At 42.9% G+C, this 25,820-nt stretch overlaps 2 protein-coding genes across 2 annotated transcripts in view; one reads left to right on the top strand and one right to left on the bottom strand.

Annotated features, from left to right (window-relative positions):
• SLC1A3 (solute carrier family 1 member 3) overlaps window positions 1-15,700 on the top strand; it is a 37,108-nt gene extending 21,408 nt beyond the window's left edge. Inside the window, exons 4-10 of the mRNA XM_081929803.1 lie at window positions 7,030-7,234; window positions 9,603-9,645; window positions 9,801-10,096; window positions 10,450-10,683; window positions 11,824-12,018; window positions 14,126-14,260; window positions 14,825-15,700. Of these exons, the coding sequence (XP_081785929.1) occupies window positions 7,030-7,234; window positions 9,603-9,645; window positions 9,801-10,096; window positions 10,450-10,683; window positions 11,824-12,018; window positions 14,126-14,260; window positions 14,825-15,029 (1,313 nt within the window). The 3' untranslated portion in view covers window positions 15,030-15,700. The remainder of the gene's footprint in view (window positions 1-7,029; window positions 7,235-9,602; window positions 9,646-9,800; window positions 10,097-10,449; window positions 10,684-11,823; window positions 12,019-14,125; window positions 14,261-14,824) is intronic.
• A 4,801-nt stretch (window positions 15,701-20,501) lies between these two features.
• Window positions 20,502-21,089, bottom strand: LOC309380199 (ragulator complex protein LAMTOR5-like). The gene has a single exon (XM_081930090.1). The coding sequence runs from the start codon at window positions 21,043-21,045 to the stop codon at window positions 20,770-20,772; it is 276 nt and encodes a 91-aa protein (XP_081786216.1). The 5' UTR covers window positions 21,046-21,089; the 3' UTR covers window positions 20,502-20,769.
• Between the last annotated feature and the right edge of the window lie 4,731 nt (window positions 21,090-25,820).

Here is a 25,820-nt window from a genome sequence, read left to right as displayed (position 1 = left end):
TCATTTGACCAATTCTGAGACCATGAAGTTTCAAGTCACTGCACTGAGGCATGAAGACTAGGGTATTTCTTTCCTTTCTCCTGCACCCTGCGATTGTTCTGCCTTCTCACTGCACCTTCGTGCTTCCCCATTCCATGCACTCTCAGATGCTCCAGCAATGATTACTCTTTTTCTGAGAGTAAGTGATGAGTGTCATTGTGGCCACAAAACTCCCTTCCCTTACGCCACGTGACTCTACGGGACCTAAATTTCTCTCCCAGGAACAGCAGGAGTTCCTTGCTGAACTTGATGTGTGGCTGCATTCAGAGAGCACCGTTGCCGCAACCGACAGCATTTCCAACAAGGCCATGAACTCTGACCCTCATTTCCAGGGGTCAGAAAGTTGTGCCTGATTCTGGAGCAGGAAGTCTGGTTTTTCTGTGACACCATGACCCCTGCCTGCAGCTATAGGAGAAAAACTCCATGGCTCATGTTTCAGGGGAATGTCATCTTCCTGGTTTTAGTTCTGAGTCCATCTCTAAGCATCAGTCTTATCGTCAGCGAAAATCTAATTCCATAGACCTGGAAGAACCAACAGCATTTGGAAGAGATTGTCCAGGGCTGAGCTGAAATGGCCTCCCCAGTTTTGCCACCTCATTCAGAAGCTTTGCATTCAGGAAGGTCATTTTGATGATTTTCTGTGGCACAGAAGAGAGGGGACTGACATAGAGAGTAATTGCTATTGGTGACCAGACTGTTTCCTAGTGTGGGGCGATCACCATTTTGCCTCCAGGACTTCCTAGATTGAGGGCAGTAGGTCACCACATAGTGTCACCATTGAGTCAATGAGAGTGAGGGCAATACTTCCTGCTGTGACTCTTGGAAGTTGGAGGATGGCAATGCCAGCAACCAGCCACTGGAATTCCAAGGAACACCATTGTCATCATCACCAGGACAGTAAAACAGATGATGGGTAAACCAAGAAGGATGGTGGTCTTGGGAAATCTCGGCCCTCACTCAGAGCTCCCAAATCCTGAGCCAAGAGTTCTTTTAAAAGAATGTTTGACTTGGCCCTTGTTAATGTGGAAGTCCCAAATTTATACCCTGTCCCAGTATCACGGTCCAGTTCAAGGGCGATCATAGTCCTGGCAGGGAACATCAGGACCGGGGGCAAGATGGGGGAGTGGGAGCAGGAACGAGGGTCCAGAAGCCAGGAGTCAGGAAGTCAAGGGTCCGAGGATCAAGAAGCAAGGAGTCATGAAGTCAAGGGTCTGAGGATCAAGAAGCCATGAAGTCAAGGGTCCGAGGATCAAGAAGCAAGGAGTCACAAAGTCAAGGGTCCGAGGATAAAGAAACAAGGAGTCAAGAAGCCAAGGTTCAAGGATCAGGAAGCAAGAAGCCAAACTCAGCAAGGCAGGAAGCGTGTTGCTGTGGCAAAGAGCCAAAGGGAAATGCTGACCTTATATCCCTTCCCAGCTCTTGCCACCAGGTGCTGTGAGTTACCAATTGGCCTCACTTGTGCGGCCACGCCTTGCCTCTTCAGAACAAACTTAGGAAGGCCCCAGTCCTGCAGATTCCTATTGGTCACAGGGCCTGGCTCCTGCACACACACCTGACACCCAGTCTCAAACTTACTAAGTAGTCTTAGCCAAGCTTTTATCTTTCAGCCTCAACCACTCATCTTCAGCACGAGGATAATAATGCTAATCTATCTTTTAGAGTTCTTGTAATAATTATTAGTATAAGATATACTAATCCTTGCAATTTATGGTCCTCTGAGCATAAGAAAACCCATCAGCTGCATATTGCAATGTGCTCCACTTTCCATTGAAACCTCCTGCTTTGCGTTTTGCAGTTCCAGAAACTTTATTTTTTTTTATTTTCTTTGAGAAAATGTGCATCCTGCACTTTCACTGGAAAAACAGTGCTCAGTTTATGGTGGACTGCAGTACACAGAGGGTGCACTGCTTTCAGCCTGTTGAGTTGCAAGTTGCGTGAGTTGTACAAGTGGAGCATTTTGAGAAAGCATTTGATAGATATGAAGCTGAATCTATAGTTTGGTCATACAAATCCATCACTGGTTGCATCTCCAGCAAGCCCTGGGGGCTCGCTCAGCACCCACTCTGTGGGGCCTTGGACGCAACTTCTGGGTCTCATCTGAGGCCTTGGGGGGGGGGGCTTGAAAGGAGTGTCCTAGGCTTCGCAGGGCCTCCAACATCACTTCCGGGGGTGATGTAAAGCCATGACTTCATGTTATAACAGCACCGCTGGGCACCCATGATCTGGGGCCCAAGTCAGCGCCCCAAAATCCTTTTGTTCCTGACTGGGGAATTTGATGTGGGAGAGAGGGTAACCCCAGCCAAATGACCATAATGATCTTTCAAGCCAAAGATGGCTATCCCTGCAGATATTGTTGAACATTGACTCCCAGCAGCCCTAGCTAGAATGATCAATGGTCAGGGATGATGGGAGTTGTAGTCTAACAACACGTACAAGTGTCTGCTATTTCCATGCATCAAGAATCTGCTTCTGATGTATTATTTTTACTAGTGTGTTAATTTTCTGCTTTAATTGCTCTGCATCCCAAGTGACCATGCCGTTTGACTGGCTTAATAAGTTACTATGATGAACTCTCCTCTAATTAAACTAAAGCAATTCACCGCATTACATCATGCTTATTTAGCATTAGGAGGGCCAACAAAATCATCAACTGGAAGTTCTTTTTTCAGAAGCAAATCGCCTTTAATAGTGGGTGACTGGTGTGAGTGTGCATGCGCCCCTTTCCCCCCTCCCTGCCAACACTCATTTCTTCTTCTTTTTGTGAATGAGCAACTTTAAACCTTCTTGTGAGATGGGGGGGAAATGCTAATCAAGATGTCACGTCCATAAAAGGATGGCCTTTTCAGGTCTCCACTAAGCAGGTATCAGCTGTGTTTTGTTCCTGTAAAAAAAATAAAATTGTGCTGCTATTCTCTGTGCTCCTGCACTTCTGATTCTTGGCACTGGGACAGTAAGTTCTTTGTGCTCTGGTATTACAATGAGGCTACCAAAGAGAAAGAGCCTTGGTCCGAGGCTGTCAGCTGTTACTAATCACTGTTCTATGGCTTGCTGTGAATCTCTGCGAGTCCTTACCTCTTGCTCTGCTTAGCACACATAAAGAAGATAAATTACGCCTTTAGTTTCCCTTCAAAAAGCATATTGTGTGGCACATTCCAATACAGTGAGCAAAAGACGGAATCATGCAAAGAGTTAAATTAGTATCTAAACAGCCCCCGCAGCAGGGCTTTGCCCTGGCAGATGTGAGGAACAGGAAATGTACTGCTGGGCTGGGCATCCAAAAAGTTCCTTGTTGCTTTGCACTTGACAAGTTTCAGAGGATAAATCAGTTGCAGCTCAAAGCACAGCATGTCTGGAGTTTGGAGCCTGCCTATGCTCTTCAGCTATAGAACCTGGCTTCAGTGCCAAGGGCAGAGTTACGGAAGGTGATGATAAAAAGACAAGAGTGAATCTGAGCATGTACAAAATTATCTCTAAGTAATCGCAATCTCTCCACAAAACATGGCATTGGGGAACCTGTCTGAGGGCAAGAGACCTTGACCCCGGTGAAAGATTCATGAACCGTGGTCCAAATGAAAATATCTCTACATCATCTTCATTGGAGGTCTCTTTGTATTACATAGCGTACATGGCTAATGCCAAGTTCGTTTTGCTTTGTTTATATTAAACAGGGTTAAGAATGACAGCAATTAAAATTAAAATACCTGGCTAAATAACGTTTTTGTCTGGCACCAAAATATAGCAACTTAGGCACCTAGTGAGCCTTTAAAGGGAGGACATTCCAGAATTGGGTTTCTGTTAGCAAATTAGTAGCTGCTTTGTCATTAATCCTCCAAATAATTTGGAAATACAGTTTGCAGATCAAATTTTACACTGACTGCTCACTATTTGATAATTTCCTCTACACCTGGATCCCATAAGAATAGGGAACACTTCAGCATGTCAACCTGGCATTTTCAGCAGCTAAAAGTGTTTTTTTTAAAAAAAAATTTGGACACTATAGGTATAATATGCCAGCGATACAATATCCATAGGTTTATCATGAGAGCTCAGTGAAGAATATTACAGGTGGACCATCACACTCCACAGGTGGGCCGCCAACTAATTTCTTTTCACTTGATAGTTGCTGAGATTTTGATCCTGCCAAGGCACTTTCAATGTTCTTATACAGTGGTACCTTGGGTTAAGTACTTAATTCATTCCAGAGGTCCGTACTTAACCTGAAACTGTTCTTAACCTGAAGCACCACTTTAGCTAATGGGGCCTCCCACTGCCACCACACCGCTAGAGCACGATTTCTGTTCTCATCCTGAAGCAAAGTTCTTAACCTGAAGCACTATTTCTGGGTTAGGTGAGTCTGTAACCTGAAGCGTATGTAACCTGAAGCGTATGTAACCTGAGGTACCACTGTACACCTTTCAGGAATGTTTACTGAGGAAATAGGAAACATACAATGATCTACCAGTCTTCTGAAGAGTTTCAAACAACCCTATTAAAAAAAAAATCAAGAGTAATTAGGAGCATTCCAGGGAAACAAGGGACTTACATTAAAAACATATGGCATACACTAAAAACAGTAAAGCAATTCAGGTGCTATGAATAAGAGACAGTGAACATGTGATGGGGGCAAGTTTGGTTGAGCACACTAGCTGCATCCCATCTCTCATCCTCTTCATCACTTTCCAACTGCTGGAATGTGGTTGTCTAAAGCATGGACCTTTTTATATCTGCAGAGGCTCCCTGTGTATCTTAAAATGCTTTTGTTTTGTTTTTTAAAATGCTATCAGAGGACTGTTGTCCTTTGTCTGGAATGACAACAGACCTCCTGGTTGACAGAGTCTATGCTAGGATTAGCTAGCTGTGATAGGTGTTCCTTCAGACTTGTACTAGCTGTGTTCTTCACATCCTGCTCTGATCATGAGCAGAAGTCCACAAGGAGGGATAGTCTACCACAGCCTTTCCCCAACTGAAGTCCTCTAGATGTTGTGGACTGCAGTTCCCATGATCCATGACCATTGTCCCTTCTACTGGGAGCTGAAAGGAGGTGGCATCCAAAACATCTGGAGGGCACCAGCTTGGACAAGGCTGGTCTAGCAGACCAGGTCAGAGTCACAGGATCTCATATACTTCCCAAAAAATCAGCAAAGCCTTTACTGTTCCTGGTGCTGATTACCTCTCCCATGCTTTACCCACTTCCTGAAAAGTGGCAGTTCTTAACACTACTCTGCTTCTCACTTAATTCCCACCTGGTGCCCTGCCTGCAGCAATAAGCAGGAATCAGGGAGCAGAAGACCCCACTTATAACTCAAGGGGCTGATTAGTTCAGATAGAACTCTTGTCCTGTGTCTCTTTCATCTCTCTTTAAATGTGGAATTTCCTCTGCACCTGTAATCAAGTATCTGCTGGAGCACTGATGAAGGTTTCACTCCCACAAGTTAAGATGCTTGAAGGATGGGTATGAAGCCAGAGGAAGAGAGGACAGAGGGTGAAGAAAGATCCGTGAGTGGAGGGAAGCATTTTCCCCATCCTTTGGACCACCTGGGAAACTCATCAAACCTGCTGCACCTGGAACTGGGTGTGGAGAGTGCAGCTGTGGGCAGCCTTGGGAGGTACCATCCTCCTTGGGCATGTCCATAAAAGGCAAGTCCAGAGTGAGAGAGTAGGGTGATGCCAGCTGTTTCCAGGAACTCTTTTCATTGTGAGACTTTTGTGGGTGAGCTGAGAGTTTCTTTGGACCCTGGGTGAGAACCTGGAGGCAGAGAGGAAGGGGTGTCAGAAGGAAAATGAATTGATAGTTTTATATATTACAAACTTTATATTAATGTAACATTTTTATATGTAGCTGTGTGTTTTTGTAATATCTGTTTAAGTTGCCTGTTGTTTCAGCTTTCTGTACACTGCTTGGAGATATTTTTTTTATATATTAAGCACTATAGAAATTAAATAATCAATACATATATTAGAAAGTATATGGAAATAGTAAAAGATTATACCAGCTCAATATTTTTGGGTAATAGCATCTACAGCCTGTGTATAATGTGATGTTTTTACTATATGTTTTTAATATACATTCATGCGTTTCTTTGTACAATTTTTAAATTACAATTTGTGAATTATAACAGTTTGTACAATTTTTGGGAACCAGCTTCTTTTGTAAATAAGAAATTACAACATAAGAAGTTTGAGCACAAAATAATTGTGCTATATAGCGTTTGCAACGCATTCCGAAAACAGACATACCATCTCTCCCAATCCAAGGGAAGTTCATGTGTATCAAGGGAGAGAGGAGAAGCTTTTATCTCCCCTGCAGTTGTGCTGTTATAAAGCACACCATGTCTCAAATTTCAAGGGAGAAATGTAACATAAGAGCGAAGGAAGTCACTTTATATCAAGCCAGACCATTGGGCCATCTACATCAGCACCGTCAACACTGAAGTGGGATAGCTCAGTCGGTAGAGCACAAGACTATTAATCTCAGGGCTGTGGGTTTGAGCCCCATGTTGGGCAAAACACTCCTGCATTGCAGGGGGTTGGACTAGATGACCCATGTGGACCCTTCCAAATCCACGATTCTATGATACCTGAAGCTGCTGGGGATTGAATCTGTGGGTGGGGAGGCAGTTGCTCTATCACTGAACTATGATCCTTCCCTCTTTGGACTGTAGCTCCATGAGAGAACATCTGCTTTCATATTCAGAAGCATTCTATCTTTGATACTGTTGATAATATAGCCATCGTGACTAGTAGTCACGGATAGCTTTATTCTTCCATTTGTCGCATCCTCTTTTAAAGCCATCAGAGCTGGTGGCTGTAACTTGTGGGAGCAAATTCCGTAATTTAACAACACGCTTTGAGAAGAAATACTTCTTTTTCTGAAAGCCACGCCATTCATCAGGGTTCTAGTATTACCAAGAATGCTTATTCTAGTATGTGTATTCACAGTTTTTTGTGATGTACAGACTCTAGTTTCACTCTCATGCTTCTATTTGCTAGGAGTTGCTGCCCTGGACAGCAAAGCATCAGGGAAGATGGGGCTCCGAGCCGTCGTCTACTACATGAGCACCACGATCATTGCTGTCCTGATTGGAATTATCATGGTGGTCATCATCCATCCAGGGAAAGGATCGAAGGAAAAAATGCATCGAGAAGGCAAGATTGTACGAGTGACAGCCGCAGATGCCTTTCTGGACTTGATCAGGTAAAAATGCATTTTCTGTCGCATAAGCAAGGTAATGAATGTTACAGCATATGACTGAATTTATTAACACCCAGAGCTATCAATCTCTTTCTCTCTCTTTTCCCTTCAAAATGGCACCCCCGGCTCAGAAATAACTTGTAAACATAGACACACACACCCAAGGCTTATTGATCAGGCTTTTTAAGCTTCTGTGGGGTTTACTAATGAGATTTGAAGCAATTCATAATTCCCCCATTCGGAGTCAGCCCTACTATTAGGCAAAGTAATATGGCTGCCGGGACACAGGTGGCGCTGTGGGTTAAAGCCTCAGCGCCTAGGACTTGCTGATCGAAAGGTCGGCGGTTCGAATCCCTGCTGTGGGGTGCGCTCCCGCTGCTCGGTCCCAGCGCCTGCCAACCTAGCAGTTCGAAAGCACCTCCAGGTGCAAGTAGATATATAGGGACCGCTTACCAGCGGGAAGGTAAATGGCGTTTCCGTGTGCAGCTCTGGCTCGCCAGAGCAGCGATGTCACACTGGCCATGTGACCCGGAAGTGTCTCCGGACAGTGCTGGCCCCTGGCCTCTTAAGTGAGATGGGCGCACAACCCCAGAGTCTGTCAAGACTGGCCCGTACGGGCAGGGGTACCTTTACCTTTACCTTTAATATGGCTGCCTCAGGAAACATAATTGAGGAGGTGGTATTCACCCACCATTTCCCCTGAGTTCCCCAAGCTGGTCTACTCTGCACTATTGAAACTCTCCTGCTATGCTCAGTGTGGTGGAGGATATTGTCCCATCATCAGTATTGAAGTAAGATTCAGGGGCCAGCCACCATTGATCTCAATAGTAGAGCAATGGCTTTCCATGCAGACAGTACCAGGCTCAATCCCTGGCATTTCCAAGCAAAGCTGGGAATGTCCCATCTGAAACCATGGAGAGGTGCTGCATGTTGATGCTAGATGGATCTATGGCCTGACTTGTTTAAATAGCAGCTTCCTATGTTCCAGGGCTGGGACGTGGGTGGCGCTGTGGGTTAAACCACAGAGCCTAGGATTTGCTGATCAGAAGGTCGCGGTTCGAATCCCCATAACGGGGTGAGCTCCCATTGCTCGGTCCCTGCTCCTGCCAACCTAGCAGTTCGGAAGCATGTCAAAGTGCAAGTAGATAAATAGGTACCGCTCCGGCAGGAAAGTAAACAGCGTTTCCGTGCGCTGCTCTGGTTCGCCAGAAGCAGCTTAGTCATGCTGGCCACATGACCCGGAAGCTGTATGCCGGCTCCCTCGGCCAGTCAAGCGAGATGACCTAATGGTCAGGGGCTCCTTTATATTCCAGGGCTCCAGTCTGATTCTGTATGTAGAATGGAAAAGTAAAAGAAGAAGGTAGTTAGCGTAGGACTCCTTGACATAATAACAGGATGTCTGTGGCTTTTTTTAAGTTTAGAATTTTATAGTACTGACTCAAATAAAATTTCACATAGAATTTTTAATATGGAAAGATTACAGTAGGATTTGGTTCTAACTTCCTGTTGTGGACATTTCATTCTGGAAATCATTAAGGCCAGTGTACAAAAATGTTGTGGATTGTGATATGTGGATTTGGGGGACACCTTCTTATCCTTTGTGTTAGCAAAACGCCTTAGGCAGACCTGCCCCAATTCTCCCCACAGCTGTGCCTTCGAAAAGCATGTGAGGAATTTGAGAATTTCTTCTGTGGGTTGACTGTGAACCTGTTGGAACTGTGATTTCAAACAATGTTCTGGCTCTAAGTTTTGGAGGGCCTCTTTCTATACCCTTCTCCTTCAGCGGCGTTACTTTCTCACTGCAAAAGTGTGGTTTATATTCTGAATCAAGGATGACATGTATTTATTATTTCTACTGTCTAACCAAGGTAAACTTGAGGCGGGGTTGATTTGCAGCATGCTCCTGCTCAAAAGGTTGAGGAGAAAATTCGCTGAGATTAATTTGGTGAATTGCAAAGAAGTAGCAATCTTTTAAAAAAAGAAAAAAAGAGAGAGTAAATTGATGCTAGTTCAATATACTGCTGAGACCATATGCCTGTGGTAGAATACATGTCTCATATTCAGTCCCTGACATCTTCCATTAAGAGGATCAAGTAGCAAATGATGGGAAACACCTCTGCCCAAAGAACCACTGCAAGTCACTATAGATCATCACTAGGTGGACAAACAATCTGACCTAGTATGGTATGGAAGCTTCTTATGAGAAGAACGTAAGAAGAATCCTATTGGGTCAGGCCAAATAGATGACCATGGAGCCCCACCCTATACATATTGCCTTTGATGTAAACCCCACCAGCTTCAATAGGGCTTCATCTTGAAATGATAGAAGATGTATACTATTCCTCAAATAGTTGTTGTTCTTTCTTCACAGAAACATGTTCCCTCCGAATCTGGTGGAAGCCTGCTTTAAACAGGTAACAATGTGTGGTTTTAATTACACCTATCTTCATCCGGGAGCTTCAAGTAAATCTTCTGATCAGATGCAACTGAGTAGTCTTAGCCATTATGTTTTTGTAATGCCTAGAAAAGACACGGCTATAACGTCTCTCCTTTTCCCCATCTCTCACAGTTCAAAACAAACTATGAGGAACGGACACCTAGTATAGCAGTTGACTCAAACGAAACATCTGTCCTTGCTGGCATTATAAACAATGTGTCCGAAGCAATGGAAAACCTAACTCAGTTGAAAAAGGAGATGATCCCTGTTCCAGGGGCTGTAAATGGAGTAAATGCACTTGGACTGGTTGTGTTCTCAATCAGCTTTGGACTGGTGATAGGGAACATGAAGGAGCAAGGACGAGCATTGAGAGAATTCTTTGATAGCCTTAATGAGGCTATCATGCGCCTCGTATCACTAATCATGTGGTAGGTGTTGAATGCTACGTTTGTTGATCTATCTAGCACCATCCGTGTGCATGGCATTTTACAGAATACAAGAGGAAATATCCCTTCCCTGCCTAACGTTCTCCATTTATTTGCCATTAATTTCCAGTGCATCTAAATAACAGAACAATCTCGTGCATGTTTGCTTGGAAGTAAGTTCCTCTCTATTCGGTGAAGCTTACTCTCATGTAAATGTGTTTGGGATTTCAGCCTTAGCCCCCTGGGAATGCGTCAGGAAATTTCTGAGTGCGTGCAAATAGCACCACCAAAATATGCACTCCTAGGCTTCTCATTGGATAGTCGTATATTATATTAACTGTGTGATTTGTTTGTAGGTATGCACCACTTGGTATCCTGTTTTTGATTGCTGGGAAAATTGTTGAGATGGAAGATATGGGTGTGATTGGAGGGCAGCTTGCCATGTATACTGTTACTGTCATCATTGGCTTGCTCATCCATGCTATTGTAGTGCTGCCTTTACTCTACTTCCTCATCACTCGAAAGAACCCTTGGGTCTTCATTGGAGGATTGCTGCAAGCTCTCATCACAGCCCTGGGAACATCTTCAAGGTAGGAATATTCATAGCCAGATCGAGTTTGATTTGGAGTAGAATTTTGAGTTACTGAGTTTGCATATGCATTTAAAAGGTAAAGGGGTCCAGTCGTGGCCGACTCTGGGGTTGCGGCGCTCATCTCGCTTTATTGGCCAAGGGAGCCAACATACAGCTTCCGGGTCATGTGGCCAGCAGGACTAAGCCGCTTCTGGCGAACCAGAGCAGCGCACGGAAACGCCGTTTACCCTCCCGCCAGAGTGGTACCTATTGATCTACTTGCACTTTGATGTGCTTTTGAACTGCTAGGTGGGCAGGAGCAGGGACCGAGCAATGGGAGCTCACCCCGTCATGGGGATTCGAACCGCACACCATTTTAATAACTCCACTTTTGCCTCAGCCCAGCTCTAGTCATGTTTTACAAAGGGAATTAAACATGACAAGCTGTACCAGTGTATGGACAGGGAACTGCATTTCAATTCACATAAAGTTTACAGCAGTGCATTGAGTTTAGGCCAGGAGTGGAGAACCTGATGCCTTCCGGGTGTTGGTGGACTGTAGCGCCCATCAAACCTGACCACTGACTATGCTGGCTTGGGCTAATGGAAGCTGAAGCCCAGCAACTTCTGGAGGGCCAGAGATTTCACATTTGGGTGCACATACCAATGGACATCCTATTTACACTCATGGGTCTACTCTGAGATGGACTAGCATTGGATACAGCCCATGGTTCCTGATCCAGTAAGTGAGCATCTGGAGCTACTTTATATCCAGTGCTATCTACTTTGGCACTAGCTTTCCAAATCTAAGGCTTTCAACTGAAATGACAGGGTGTGAACCAGGACACATCTGCAGGCAGCTCATGAGATCCACCACTGAGTTATGGGCTCTACCAATAACACACACAGGCACCCAACTATGTGGGGAGATGCTCTTAGCTAGATTGGAGCACTGGCACACAGTTGAACATGTGAACTAATTTCATTTAAATAATAATATTTTTTAGGTAATTTGAGGAGACAGGAAATCTCTGTCTGCCATCCTTATTCTGGGTGGCTCCATAATGTCAACAATAATGTGTATAGCCATCACCCGTATCAATGTTACCTGCCTTTTCCGATGAGTTAATTTTTCTCCATTTCCCCCCTTTCGGCTTTAGTTCTGCCACCTTGCCGATCACATTTAGGTGTTTGGAAGAGAATAATGGAGTAGATAAACGCATTACAAGATTTGTGCTTCCTGTGGGTGCAACTATTAACATGGATGGTACAGCTTTGTATGAGGCACTGGCTGCAATTTTCATTGCACAGGTTAATAACATGGACCTCAACTTTGGACAGATTATCACAATCAGGTTTGTAAATGTTGCAAAACCTTAGACGTTTGCATGGGCTGCTTTTTGCATCATATGGTAGTGGGAAAGACATGTGATAGGAGCCACAGTATATTTCAGCTGCGCTCTATGTGTACCTCATTATGCCCATGATTGAAAACATTGTCATTATGAGTTAGCTCCAGATTTTGTATATCCACTGAAGGCAATAGGATTTAAATCATCACTTAACATAGTGAAGTATCTCACTTCCAGGGTATCACAATATAGCCCTCACAAGCTAGACTGTACAAGGAAGAAGAAAGAAAAGGATTGCCATAATGTTGAATAAAATGGGGCTGAAATTTTATGCACATTTACCTGGGAGCAAGTCCCATTGAACTCACTTCTGAGTAGGCATGCATAGGATTGGGCTATAATTCTCTCCCATTGAAATAGATCCCTTTTTTATCAACACAGTTCAGCATACTTCCTTGAGCTTGTTCTATATTCATTTGAGAAAATCTTCAGTAATTCTTGTAACTTTAGTACAAGTATAATCAGGGGTAAAGAGTAAATGATCATTCCTTGAATATCGTTGTTATCATCAGATTCTATTGGTCAACCAAATACAGGTTATAGGCAAAAGCAAGCACACGTCTCAAAAACATATTATAGCACAGGTGTTTAAAGCATTATAATACACATATCAGTTTAATCTGCACTTTGCACCACAAGTGTATGCATGTTTACTCAGAAGTAAGTCCCAGTGAGTTCAGTGAGACTTGCCTCCAGATAAGTGTATATAGGATTACTGCACAGTCTTAATCATGTACAGCAGGGGTGGTGGAGAACCTCCAGCCTGTGGGACAAATCTGGCCATTCCTAACAAACCACACCCATCTGATGTCATATGCAGTATTACATCAGGTGTAGGGTAGCTCTGCATGTGACTACAAAGGAACATTTGGGAGCTTGAAGTGAGCTCCTGGTTGTTCCTTTGCAGGAGCTAGGTGTGCCCCAATCAGTCATCAGCCGAGTTTTTCCCCTCCGTTTTATTAGCAGTTTCAATGTAAACCACTTTGTGCTACTAATCCCTGCACAAAGCAGGCTTGAATTAATCACCCATCAGCTGAGTTCAAGGCCACAGGAAAGTGCTTTGCCAGCCTTCTGCTCAGTGCAACAACTGGATGGCACCACATCGTGGAGCAGAGAGGTGTCACTGATGACTGATCTGGCTCAGGCTTTTTGAACTTGTTGCCTTCCAGCTGGCTGTGCTGGCTAGAGAGCCAGTGTGGTGTAGTGGTTAAGAGCGGTAGTCTCGTAATCTGGTACACCGGGTTCGCTTCCCCACTCTTCCACATGCAGCTGCTGGGTGACCTTGGGCTAGTCACACTTCTCTGAAGTCTCTCAGCCCCACTCACCTCACAGAGTGTTGTTGGGGAGGAAGGAAAAGGAGAATGTTAGCCACTTTGAGACTCCTTCGGGTAGTGATAAAGCGGGATATCAAATCCGAACCCTTCTTCTTCTAGATGGGAGTTTTAGTCTAAAACACCTGAACAGCACCAGGTTAGGAAAGGCTGGTCTAGACTATGTGCAAATTTTTCTCATAAGACATAAAGGAAGGCGGGGAAAACATTTTTGTAAAATGATAGATAGATGATAGATGATATAGATAGATGATAGATAGATAGATGATCGATGATCGATGATAGATAGATAGATAGATAGATAGATGATAGATAGATAGATAGATAGATAGATAGATAGATAGATAGATAGATAGATGATAGATAGATATAGATAGATAGATATAGATAGATATAGATAGATGATTGATAGATAGATGATTGATAGATAGATATAGATAGATAGATAGATAGATAGATAGATAGATAGATAGATAGATGATAGATGATTAGATAGATAGATAGATGATAGATAGATAGATAGATGATAGATGATATAGATAGATAGATAGATAGATAGATGATAGATAGATAGATAGATAGATGATAGATAGATAGATAGATAGATAGATAGATAGATAGATAGATAGATGACAGATAGAACAGAAACACAACCTATGTATGTGTTTAAAAATTAAAAGCTCTGTGTGGTTGTTTTGGTGTCTCCTTTCTCTGAACAGCATTACGGCTACAGCAGCCAGCATTGGTGCAGCAGGAATTCCTCAGGCTGGCCTCGTCACTATGGTGATCGTATTGACATCTGTTGGTTTGCCTACAGACGATATCACCCTTATCATTGCAGTGGATTGGTTTTTGTGAGTATTTCTGCAGTGTAAAGTATAGACTAGTGGGCATTCATGAAAACTGAACTTGCAAGTCATTTTAGTTCATTTCCCCATGAATGTTTTACCAATATTCAGTTGTATTGCATAGGATATAAAAAATTACCATTTTAACTGCAAAGCAAGCCAGCACCCATTAGAATGTTCTCCATGCCCTGAAAGTATTGTGTTTCTCAAATCTCTGCTCACTCAAGAAGCTTTCTGGATGACGTTGTGCCAGAAACATACTTTGTTTCATCTGTCCTACTTCATAGGGTTGTTGTGCTGGGGAAAAGGATAGCCCCTTCGCGCCACTCCATGGGTCACAGGTTAAGATCAGATGGAAGTGTTACAAATAAATTTATTTATATGCAATTGCATGTTTTGTTTTGTTTTGTTTTGTTACTTGAGTATAGAATTGCAATGTTAAATACACTGCAGATTACATCTCCCTTTCCTAATTTCAGCGAATCAGTGTAATAATGTACTGTGTAATCTGCTGGGGCTTTGGAGGGCTGGGACTGCCTAGCTTGTTTAAATCTGCAAATTGTTCTATAGGGATCGTCTGCGTACCACCACCAACGTTTTGGGAGACTCTATTGGCGCAGGGATTGTAGAACACTTATCGCGGCATGAATTGAGGAGCAAGGATGCTGAGATGGGTAACTCTGTGATAGAGGAGAATGAAATGAAGAAACCTTACCAGCTGATCTCCCAAGAGAACGAGAATGAAAAGCCCTTAGACAGTGAAACCAAGATGTAAGGTAGAGGAACGATACAAAGCACTAGATACGCAGAAAGCGTACAATTCCTCCAATCTTTTCTGTAACTTGTCCGTTTGTTCCTCATCTCTCTCTATATATACAGGCAGAGCACTGAAGAAGTTTAGGGCTTAACTAGACATGATGAGAGACGTGAGGTTATATCCAGTGGTGTCACTCAGCTGTTGTTAAGGCTTCCATCAGCAGGAAGGGAAGCTATTTTCGGCCATTTCCTCATAGGCCTAGAGCCCCTCTCACAGCCTATATCTGCTCCTGAGAGTTGTGGAACCCTCCAGGGCAGCTTAGGGAAGTGCGTCCCTCCTCATTTCGCTGATGGAAGCTTCACTGTCAGTTCAGTGACTTTACTGGATAAAACCCATGGTGGCTACATGCAAGGTCTCTTCGCTCCCTTCTCCTTGTGCTTGCATCTAGGTAAGCACGACACGTATTGTGATGTCATCACTGTGTGCATCGCCCTGCATCCAGTCCTGTGTGGCCAGAGGAGGGCAATGCACAGCACAATAACATCATTCCACGTGGTATGTTTACCTGGATAAAGGTTTCAGGTGGCATGTGGAAGGAGAGGGGAAAGAAGATTGAACGGCTCCAGCGCTACAGCTACTGTAATGTCTAGTTAAGTCCTTGCTGGAAAATATACCCTATTACTTAGTAATGAATGTGTTATATGATTGTATCCCATTAAAATAATAAGAAGACATAATACCAAGCATACAACATTATGATATGATATGATGTGATGTGCTATGGGGTTGGGATATATTGTGTAATCAAATTACCAAGAATATTCAAATGCACATGTTGCATAGTCCTGTAAATGTGATCTCACTTTATGTAAGCTGAGGCAGCAAAGCAGACAAGAAATCTTGAAAGGGGGGGTTGTTTGTTTGCTTGTTTGTTTGTTTGTTTGTTTGTTTGTTTGACTGTTACACATTCTTCACACCAGGAAGGCTGTAATCCTATAGACATTTATCTGGGAGTAAGTCCTACTGAATTTAATGGACCTTACTCCTGAGTAGACACATATAGGATTGCATTGTAAATTTACTTTTTAAACCTGATGCTATTCTCCAGAAAAGTGAGTAGCAAATTTTGGTTTCTCTTTTTAAATATATTATCTCCTTATTTTATTGCTATTGGAGCACTAAAAATAGGGACACTGATTTTTGTTTTAAATACATGGACAATATGTCCCACAACTTGCTCTAGTTTCCATCTAAGCAAAAAAGGATGTATCATAGTTTCATTTCTACCTAATGGGATATTTTAGGATCAGGAAAGGCTTCCTGGTACTGTGCACCTTCAAGTCCCATTTAATTCCTAGATCATGAACCTAGAAAAATGCATTTGTGTATGTGTAACATTACTGTTCCTCTTTTGGATTATGGCATTACTACTTAACACAAGTACTGTTACCTATGCGCACTGTCTTTTCAGGATCAGAGATCTAATATACGCATGCACTTTGGAACATAAACTGTCTTCATCCCTACATTACAGGGGGCGGGATATTAAACTGTTGATACCACATCAGTGTGGGCATTTTTGAAATAACCTAGGTGTCCCCCTCCCACCGGACATAATTATCCAGCCACTTACTTAACTCTGAACATTCCATTGATTTAACTAGATCAGGCCTGCACAAGTTGTGATCCACCAAACTGAATGTAGCCCACCAGTAATGATAGTTCAAGAAACTTGTTGCTGTTGCTGCACACAACAGATCACAGAAACGGGGGGATTATCAAGCATCAGAACGATAGCGAGCTACGTTTGGCTTTGTCGTGGGCCATAAATTGTGAAGGCCTGTCCTAGATCTCTAGCTGCCCAGTGAGTTGAGTTTGACATGCATTTTAACTTTCGATGGGAGTTGGGATCCTAAGTGACACTTCATAAAGGCATATCAGTTTTATACCCACTCAAGTGTGTACTTAGCTGGTGCTGATAATTCTATTAAAGATCCCTAGCCCCTGCCCCCTCAAAAAGAGGTACTTATTAGGATAGTTTAAATCTGTGTGGCACAGATACAACCTGCTTATCATCTCACTTCTAACTGCTGTACAGGGCTCATTAAGGCTGGCCACCTAAAGGTGAAAAGATAGTGGTTTTTGAACACATCTTTGTTGCATTCCGAACCATTTGTTTTCAGGGCAGGCACTGTGAGTTCGAGTCACTTCTGCACAGTTAAAATGTTTGCCCATCTTCACCCTTGCCTATCTACTTTGTGTCAGAGATTTTCCGATGGAAAGAAGCACTTATAGACTAAGAGGTAGAAAGCAGAACGCACAGAGCATCTGACAAGGTTCAATAACATTTCCACTGTCATATTGGAACTGCAGGGGACAGGAGAATGCTTTCAAAGAGGGTGATTTTCCAATTAATTTGGTCTGTTTCGTTGTCTTGCTAAACAAAAGAAATTGTTGCCAAATGCATTTTTTCCCAACATTGGGATTACAAGGGAAGAGGGTTTTTTTTTCCCCCACTCCACTGCCAAGTTCTCCATACTAGCAACACTCCTGATGTAGGGGGAGTAATAGAATAGTGAAGCTAATGTGGTGCTCAATTACTTTTAGTAGGAAGAATATTAAAAAAAACAAAAACACAGCAGGATAGCAAATACGTTGAATAAATATTGAAAATATAAGAGAGGATTTTTAAAGAGCAATATTATAAGTCTTCTTCTGGGAGTAAGAGGCAGGGCAGATTTTACACACTGAGGTGAGATCCATATATTATCATTGATTATTTTTCCTGCTCCAATCTTTACTCCCCGATGAAGCCCATTTATGAAAAAGAAAAGAATGATTTATATATATATATATATATTTACATGCATTGCCATAGCAGTCAAACGGGAAAGGTTTATGGATGTGAAACAGGGATGGTGTGCTGTACTGTAGATATATATACACACACAAACTGGTTGCATAGTCTATGGGGGTTGGGGAATTAATAGTAGTTCTGTGAGGTAGGTACAATATATTTCTTGTGTTACAGCTGCCACTCAACCATTTCGATGTAATTTTTGTCCCTGAGAGTTCATTCATATGGTCACAGATTTTGAAGGCAAAGAACCCTGAGAATTGCAAGACCATCTCAGCTAAATTTCAATAGGCTATGAAGTTAAACTTTGATTTTTTTGTCACCTCGCTTCCCTTCACAAAGTGGCCAGAATTAACCTAACACTACAGTCTTCCTTAATTTGTATGGGAGAAGGGGGGGTTGAAGCAGTAGTGAAGGTGGTCTGTATAGATACAGATTTGTGAATTAGATGCAAACTGGGTGTGCAGCTGAGGCTGGATGCTGGAGACCTCCATTGTTATACACATTCTACTGCAATGCACACATGTGTTTGTGTGCAAAACAGATGAGTTCAAATGTATGTGCAATCACGGCATCAGTATCACAAGAGCGTTGTGAAGGCAGAGGTCCTTCCTCACCACAAAATTCCTAGTAGTTTTGCCCCATAAACCATCCTTTCCTCCCTGTCCCATGTTGGATCTGTACATCTGTAGATGTTCAGGATAGACTGGCAGATAGTGCATGCTTCCTGCATGCACTTCCATGGGAGTGTAGAAGGTAGCATCAGAAAGCTGGACCATCAGAGAGCAATTCAATATGAGGCTCCTCCCTATGCCAACAGTGCCACTGTTTCCAGAAGTGAGGAGGAGCCTTACTATTAGCTCTTTCCACTTGGCCCAAACCCATCTCATATCCTCTTTTCACTATACGAAATTGCCGTGCCAAGCTGATAAGAAGCCCATCTGATGAATGGCCCACGGACACCAGTTGTGCAGTTAGGCAATCACTGATCTTATGGGATGTAGTTCTTTAGAAGATAACAGGTTGTATCCAGTAGAGCATGAAGTGAATCGTTCCATCAGCACAAGGATTGACACTTGTGCAGTAGAACTTCCCCCCCTCCCACCATGCACCCACTAAATCTGTCCTGGAGGTTTCCCCAACCCTCTGGAGCAGATTTGGGGATGGTACAGGGCATGCACAGGAGGAGAACATTAGACAAGCCCACTGGATCAAGCCAGTGGACCATCTGGTTCTGCATGCTGTTCTCACAGGGGCCGACCAGATACCTGTGGGAAGCCTGCAAGTTGGACAGCACTCTGCCCACCTCCAATTCCCAGCAACTGGAGGAGGGGGAAAGTTCTGTTGCACAAGTGTCAATCGTTACGCTAACAGAACAAGTGCATTGGATGCTGCTCAGTGTATACTGCTTCACTTCAGAATGTGGTAAACCAGCTCAGCTGCATCTGAAAGCCCTCCTGGTGTAGTGGTTAAGAGCGGTGGACTCGTAATCTGGTGAACTGGGTTTGATTCCCCGCTCCTCCACATGCAGCTGCTGGGTGACCTTGGGCCAGTCACACTTCTCTGAAGTCTCTCAGCCTCACTCACCTCACAGAGTGTTTGTTGTGGGGGAGGAAGGGAAAGGAGATTGGGTAGTGATAAAGCGGGATATCAACTCCAAACTCTTCTTCTTCTACTACTTACTCTGCTGAATGGGACCATGGACTTCTCCAAAATCCTGCCCTGACAAAACCACTGACCACCAAGGGGTTTCTGGAATATAGAGGAGATCTTTGGTTCAAAAATGTGACCTGTGAATAAAACTTGCAGACACACATACTACAAAATGTGAAGTGGACAAATTCTCAGAATGCTGGACACAGGCGGTCTTTCTTTGGACTGATGAGGCAGGCTCCTTATTCCACAAGTTGCAGATCCTATTCACTTAGCTTGTCCTTGAGCACTTTCCTTATAGAAAGTGGATAGGAGTTAACCCAGTGCATTCAGGAATTGGAGGTGTTTTAAACAATGCAAAGCTCTTGGGTCATCTCTAACTGAATGCAGTAATGGATGCTCCTTTTTATTATATTTCTTACTTGTGCTAACAGAAAGGAAAACTAGATTACAGACAGGCATCTTCTGACATGTAACTAGAGATATTTTTTATAGAAATACTGTATTCAGTATGTGTGTACAAAAGTTAATATTAGATTATATGGAGTAACTTTTTAATTACATTTTTGCTTTTGATTGGATACTATTTTTTTGGAAATACACTGCAAAGAAGATTTCGTGTTAAAGGTTGTCCTTCTGTAACATCACTGTAGGGGGGGGGAATGTGTTACAAAGCATGACAGCTTTTAAAATATTTTTTACACTAACTTTTGTTTCTTACAGAAATCAGGTACCATAGAACAATCTCTATTCCCTGCCCATTCTGGGTTGGCAGCTGGGTGCACCCAGTGTGGCTTGAGAAATATTACTTTGTAGATGTATTTTCAATAAAAAAAATAGTTTTACATTTTTATTTTTGAACTGTGTGGTGTTTTGCCTTCCAGAGAATAATGGGACTCTTCGCCTTGTTGTGCATAAATTAATTCCAGTTCTTCCTCTTCTTTTTAAGTCAAACAGTAGTGAACAAGCAGTGTGTTCTGGTTTATTTATTGATTTATTTAGTATTGGGACCACCTGAGAAGGTGCTCTCCCCAGCCATGTAACAGGAAAACAGTCCACATTTGATAATATGAAATGGCACAAGTTCAGAACAATTAATATTCCATACCAACTTGGGAGAATATTTACAGTCCAATCCCAACTAGATTCTGCCTAGTGATACTGGATATTCAACCTATATTAATCTGCAGAAGAGTATTCCACAAAGGTGCATTGGTGAAGAGCAAGGACTATTGTGGATGTATAAGGTTAAGATGCCATTTTGTGAACTGCCACTGTGATGCCATCATGCTTCTGGATCATGGTATTGCCAGTATCTGACTCAAGGCACACTACAGGAATATCTGTTGGATCAGACGTCAACTTGGGTGTTTTCTGGGATAGAACAGATATCACACCTGCATGTTCATCTGAGAGGGTACCACGACAGTCCAGGTTTAGGCCCCGGGAATCAGTGCACAGGGCTCCTGCAATTGAGGGGTTCTTCATTGTGATTTCTAAACGATGCTCCAACACCCCCTCCATCTTGCTGAGCACCACCTCCCAGTTCTTCTATTGAAGTGAATCTTAGACTTTTCAGGATGTTAGGCACCAAGATGGAAAATGAGGTGTAATGTTGCCACATATCTTATTTTCTCTAAACAAGTCTTGTATACCATATAGCAGGAAAGAGGGACTTTTTTGGCTCCACAGGCCAGATCTTTATCTGGCTCCACCCCTGCAGGCCAACTTTGACAGGTGGGTGGGAGAACCCAGCTGTCAATCAGATGGTGTCATTATGACATCATAAAATTGATGTCATGATTCCCAAGCACCTAGGACAGGGGCAGGAATAAAAAGCCCGCTTTTTGGAGACATCCGCTCTGAGAGAACATCCCCTGTTTATGGCATTCCCCCCACACCCCTGTAAAACATGACCATTTTTGTTGAGGGTGGGGCTTTTAACTATAGTGCAGAGATATATCCCATCAGAAATAGGTGGTATTGAAATGAAAGTTTTCAATTGAAATGGAAGTCTCTTTCCATAGTGTCTGTCCTTAACTAATATGGCCACTCTTATTTAGCCACATTTATGATTCTCACCTTTCATGCGAGTGCTTTAACGGGCAACCACAGAGGAACAGAGAGCAAAGTTGTCTCTGCAGAATTGGCTGCTCTTGCCACCACACAAACTGATCTGGCAAACCAAGCCTCGCCTCACATGAACTTAATGTAAAACTACACTTACGCAAGTAGAATAGCACACCAAACTGTCATAGAACTGATGAGCTGGATTCCTGAGGTGGAAAGTAGGAGACTCCATACACCACTCAAACTTGACATATGTTGTGAATGCATCACATGAGAATGGCAGGCAACATGAGGTGAGTGTAATGTTTCAGCTCAGCATAATTTCCAAGTACTTGCATTTTGAGATCATGAGTCGACTGACTCACTGGACTTCACCTACAACTGGGAATGTATATCCCACACCTGGGAACCCTGGTTGTTATACAAAGCTCGTTGCATGGAACTACAGCTGGACTGTGGCCATATTCTAAATGCAAAAGAGATTAAGTTGGTTGGTACAAGGCATAGATTCTGTATGTTAAAACCTTAATTTCATTAATGTTGAAGATATACTGCTCTCCGTGCTATTAAAATGTTTGCGGGTGTTGGGGAAGCATTTTCAGTCTAAGGGCTGCAACTCTTTGGGGTCAACCTTCTGGACTGCATGCCAGAGGCAAAAATGAGCAGAACTGATTTGACTTTTACCTTGTATACTAGGCTACATTCCACCCATGCAGAATCCAGCAGTTTCTACACACATACACACACCTCCATCCAGGCAAGAAAGAGGCATTATTATAAATTAATGCCATGTTCTATTCAGGCAAAAAAACCTGTTGAATAGTGTGTGGAGCAGAACCATGGTTTGTGGGGGGGGGGTAGTCCTGCGGAGGGTGGGCCTAGGAAGATGACATGGCTTGAGAAGAAGCTTGAGGGCTCGATGTAGAGGCTGGGAGGGTTGCATTCAGCCTGTGGACCAGAGGTTCATCACCCTTGAACTAAACCTTGGAGAATCATATGACAGCTTTGCTGACACTGGGCTGTAGACATCAGCCATTGTTAATAGTTATATATAATTTGTTAATAGTTATATATAATTATCTGTTTTTGTGTCTGTAACCTGAAACAAGAAAAGTGCACTCTCTCACTTGGACTAATTAAATTATGGTTCATGATGACAACCAACAATATAATGTACAACTAATGAATGTGGGGAGGGAGAGCTAACATAACCCAATATATGTGGAGCCCTTGAATTGCTTGCCAACATTCTGTTGTACTGTTGTATATCATATTTTGACAACTCTGTAAAAGAAATTTTCTTTACAGTCTATATAACCCGTCATATAGTGACAGTAATTTTCAGGAGCAGCCTTTTTACCAGGTCTGTTTCCATATAATAAGAGAGCACATGTTCTGTGCTTGTTAAGAACATAAGAGAAGCCCTGCTGAATTGAATCAAACGCATATCTAGGTCAACATTCTGTTTCCCCCAGTGGCCAACCAGATGCCAATGGGACGCTTACTCAGAAGTAAGTCTCACTAGTCCAATAGGACTTGTTCTCAAGTTACTAAACATGCACAGGCCTGGGATGCATGTAGTGATGGGTGAATCCCCGCCTCCCCAGTTCACTTCAGAATTGGATCATCAGTTGTGTGCATCATGCGAGAGCCTACAAGAAAAGGTACTTATCTCCCAAGAGTGCTGAACTGACACATAGTATTGGTTGTAACTTATCATTTCTGTAAAGTTAATCTATTTTTTGCCCAAGTCATGGACACTAACCACAGCTCAGAACATAAGAAGAGCTTGCTGGATCAGACCAACAGGTCTTCTGGTTCAGCATCTTGCTCTCATGGCAGGCCACCTGTGGGAAGCTTGCAAGGAGGACCTAACAGAGCTCAGACAGAACCACATGGGCAAAATCTTGTTTTTCCATTCCAATATACTGAAGTATTGTGGAGGACATGGTGCTACAGGAACACTGCCAGCAGCCGAATTTTGTACAGCAAACTTGATGATGATTAACCTTGCTAGCATCAGTTGCTCAACATGTTTCCATCCAGTTCCATTTTCTTGTGTTAGAGTTCAAGCTACTCTTACTTCTTCAGATAAATCTCAGCAAGGTATCTTTGGACAAAAGACAGTATTCAAGGGCTTGCCTAAATTATCGTTTAAATGTGTTGTATAAAATTGGGTTAGCTCTGATGTGCACTTTTTTAATTGGTTCATTCCCACTACATGGAAGGGTTTTGCCTATTAAATTGTCTAATGCATAAATCACTTGTGGCAGGCGGAAACCCCCTGGCTGCCTTGTCATGGCTTTGTTTTGTTTTGTTTTTTTGGATAAGGTTCAAAAAAAGATATCAAATTCAGATTCCTGAATGCTAACTGCAGATGCAGACAAGCAACAACGTCTTCACAAGAAATTGTACCCCAGAAAAACCCTTTGTTTAAAAGAGCAGCTACAATTCTACAGATGCGTGTTCGGCCAACTAAAGAACAACAAAAAGGAGGAAAGTCTTCGTTCAAAGCCAACAGTGCTTTCGGTGGCCGTCAATCTCTGCTCTCTTCCAGACGACCTGTGTTTTGAGCATTCAGCCTGACTTGCTCGCACAAAGCTGGCACAGGGGTTAGACTGTGTGTGGTCTTTAGTGAACGTTCATTTGCATTTGCTTGCAGAAAAGTTGTACAACAATGAGCATTCATCCTTAGCTCTTTGTGCAATGTTTATACATCTTCCCACTATTCATTCAGCCCAGGATTTCCAGTGCATTTCCCCATCACTTTCCTAACTGCAAAAAGTCCATTTTTAAGAAGTGGATTTGTTGTACGAGAGCAAAGGTAACAAACGTGATGCCCTCCAGATGCTGTTGGACTCCAATGCCTACCAGCCCCAGCTAGCTTGGTCAATGGTCAGGGAAGTAGTCCAACAATATCTGGAGGGCACCCTGTTGCACGTGAGCAACAGGGCATATTAATCCAATTTAATTGGGTGGTTCAAATCTCTGCAATGGGGTGAGCTCCCGTTGCTCAGTCCCTGCTCCTGCCAACCTAGCAGTTCGAAAGCATGTCAAAGTGCAAGTAGATAAATAGGTACCACTCCAGTGGGAAGGTAAACAGTGTTTCCGTGCGCTGCTCTGGTTCGCCAGAAGTGGCTTAGTCATGCTGGCCACATGACCCGGAAGCTGTACCCCGGCTCCCTCGGCCAATAAAGCGAGATGAGCAACGCAACCCCAGAGTCGGTCACGACTGGACCTAATGGTCAGGGGTCCCTTTACCTTTAAATGTCCAGAAAGGTATTGGAAACTCTCCTGCATAATACTGATAGTCTATAAGTGACCTTATACTTATACCACAGACTTTACCTACCTGATGCCTTCCAGATGTTTTGAATTACAAACTCCCATCAGCACCAGCCAGCATGGAATCAGGTTGGTAAAGGCTACCATACAATATATGTTTATTTTTTCTCTAAGAACACTATTTTCAGTTATATTGACTGATTGATAGGATTTACAGTATATTCCCCTTTTCTACTAAGACAGGTTCCCAAAGCAATGAAAATTACATTTGCTATGTAACTGACAAGAGCACTACCTTGTCAGAAAGCAGAATTCATATGGATGGTTTGAATTAAACTGGAAGCAGGTTTACTGGTGACACACACACACCTGAACATAGAGCTCCCCATCATTTAGTTATTTATTTTATTGTATTATTTATTACCCTGATCTTCCTCTGAAGAGCTTTCCAAGCAGCTTATGGTATAGTTCCAAAGTGGGCTATCTGGAGTACCCCCTATCAGGGATAAGAAAGCTGTAGCCCATCAGATGTTGCTAGATTCCAACTTACATCAGTCCCAGTCAGCATGACCAGCGATCAGGGATGAATGTAACTCTAGTCTGATAACATCAGAAGGGTAACAGATTCTCCACCTCTAAGTTAGGTAGATGCCTAGACCTGCTTAAGTTAACAGTCGAACATCATGTGACTTCAGAGGATTTGATGGAGGAAATAGGTAGCACAGTTCCACTTCTGAAAATACACATTTGCTAGAACGTAATGGATGGGGTTTGGCTTACAAGAACTATGTGTCAAAATATGGGATATTAACAAGAAAGCAAATAAATAAATAAATAAATACATGAGCATGAGCTTACCTCGCCTACTGAACTTTAAGTAACTTTAAAAATCCGTTGTGTGCCATATACCAGGGCAGACTATCTGTATAGCTTAGGATTTTGAC

The sequence above is a fragment of the Podarcis melisellensis genome (genome assembly GCF_964234715.1).
Source record: "Podarcis melisellensis genome assembly, chromosome: 11".
NCBI classification, from domain to species: Eukaryota; Metazoa; Chordata; class Lepidosauria; order Squamata; family Lacertidae; genus Podarcis; species Podarcis melisellensis.
Note: the sequence above shows the minus strand (reverse complement) of the source record. Positions and strands in the feature narration are given on the sequence as shown.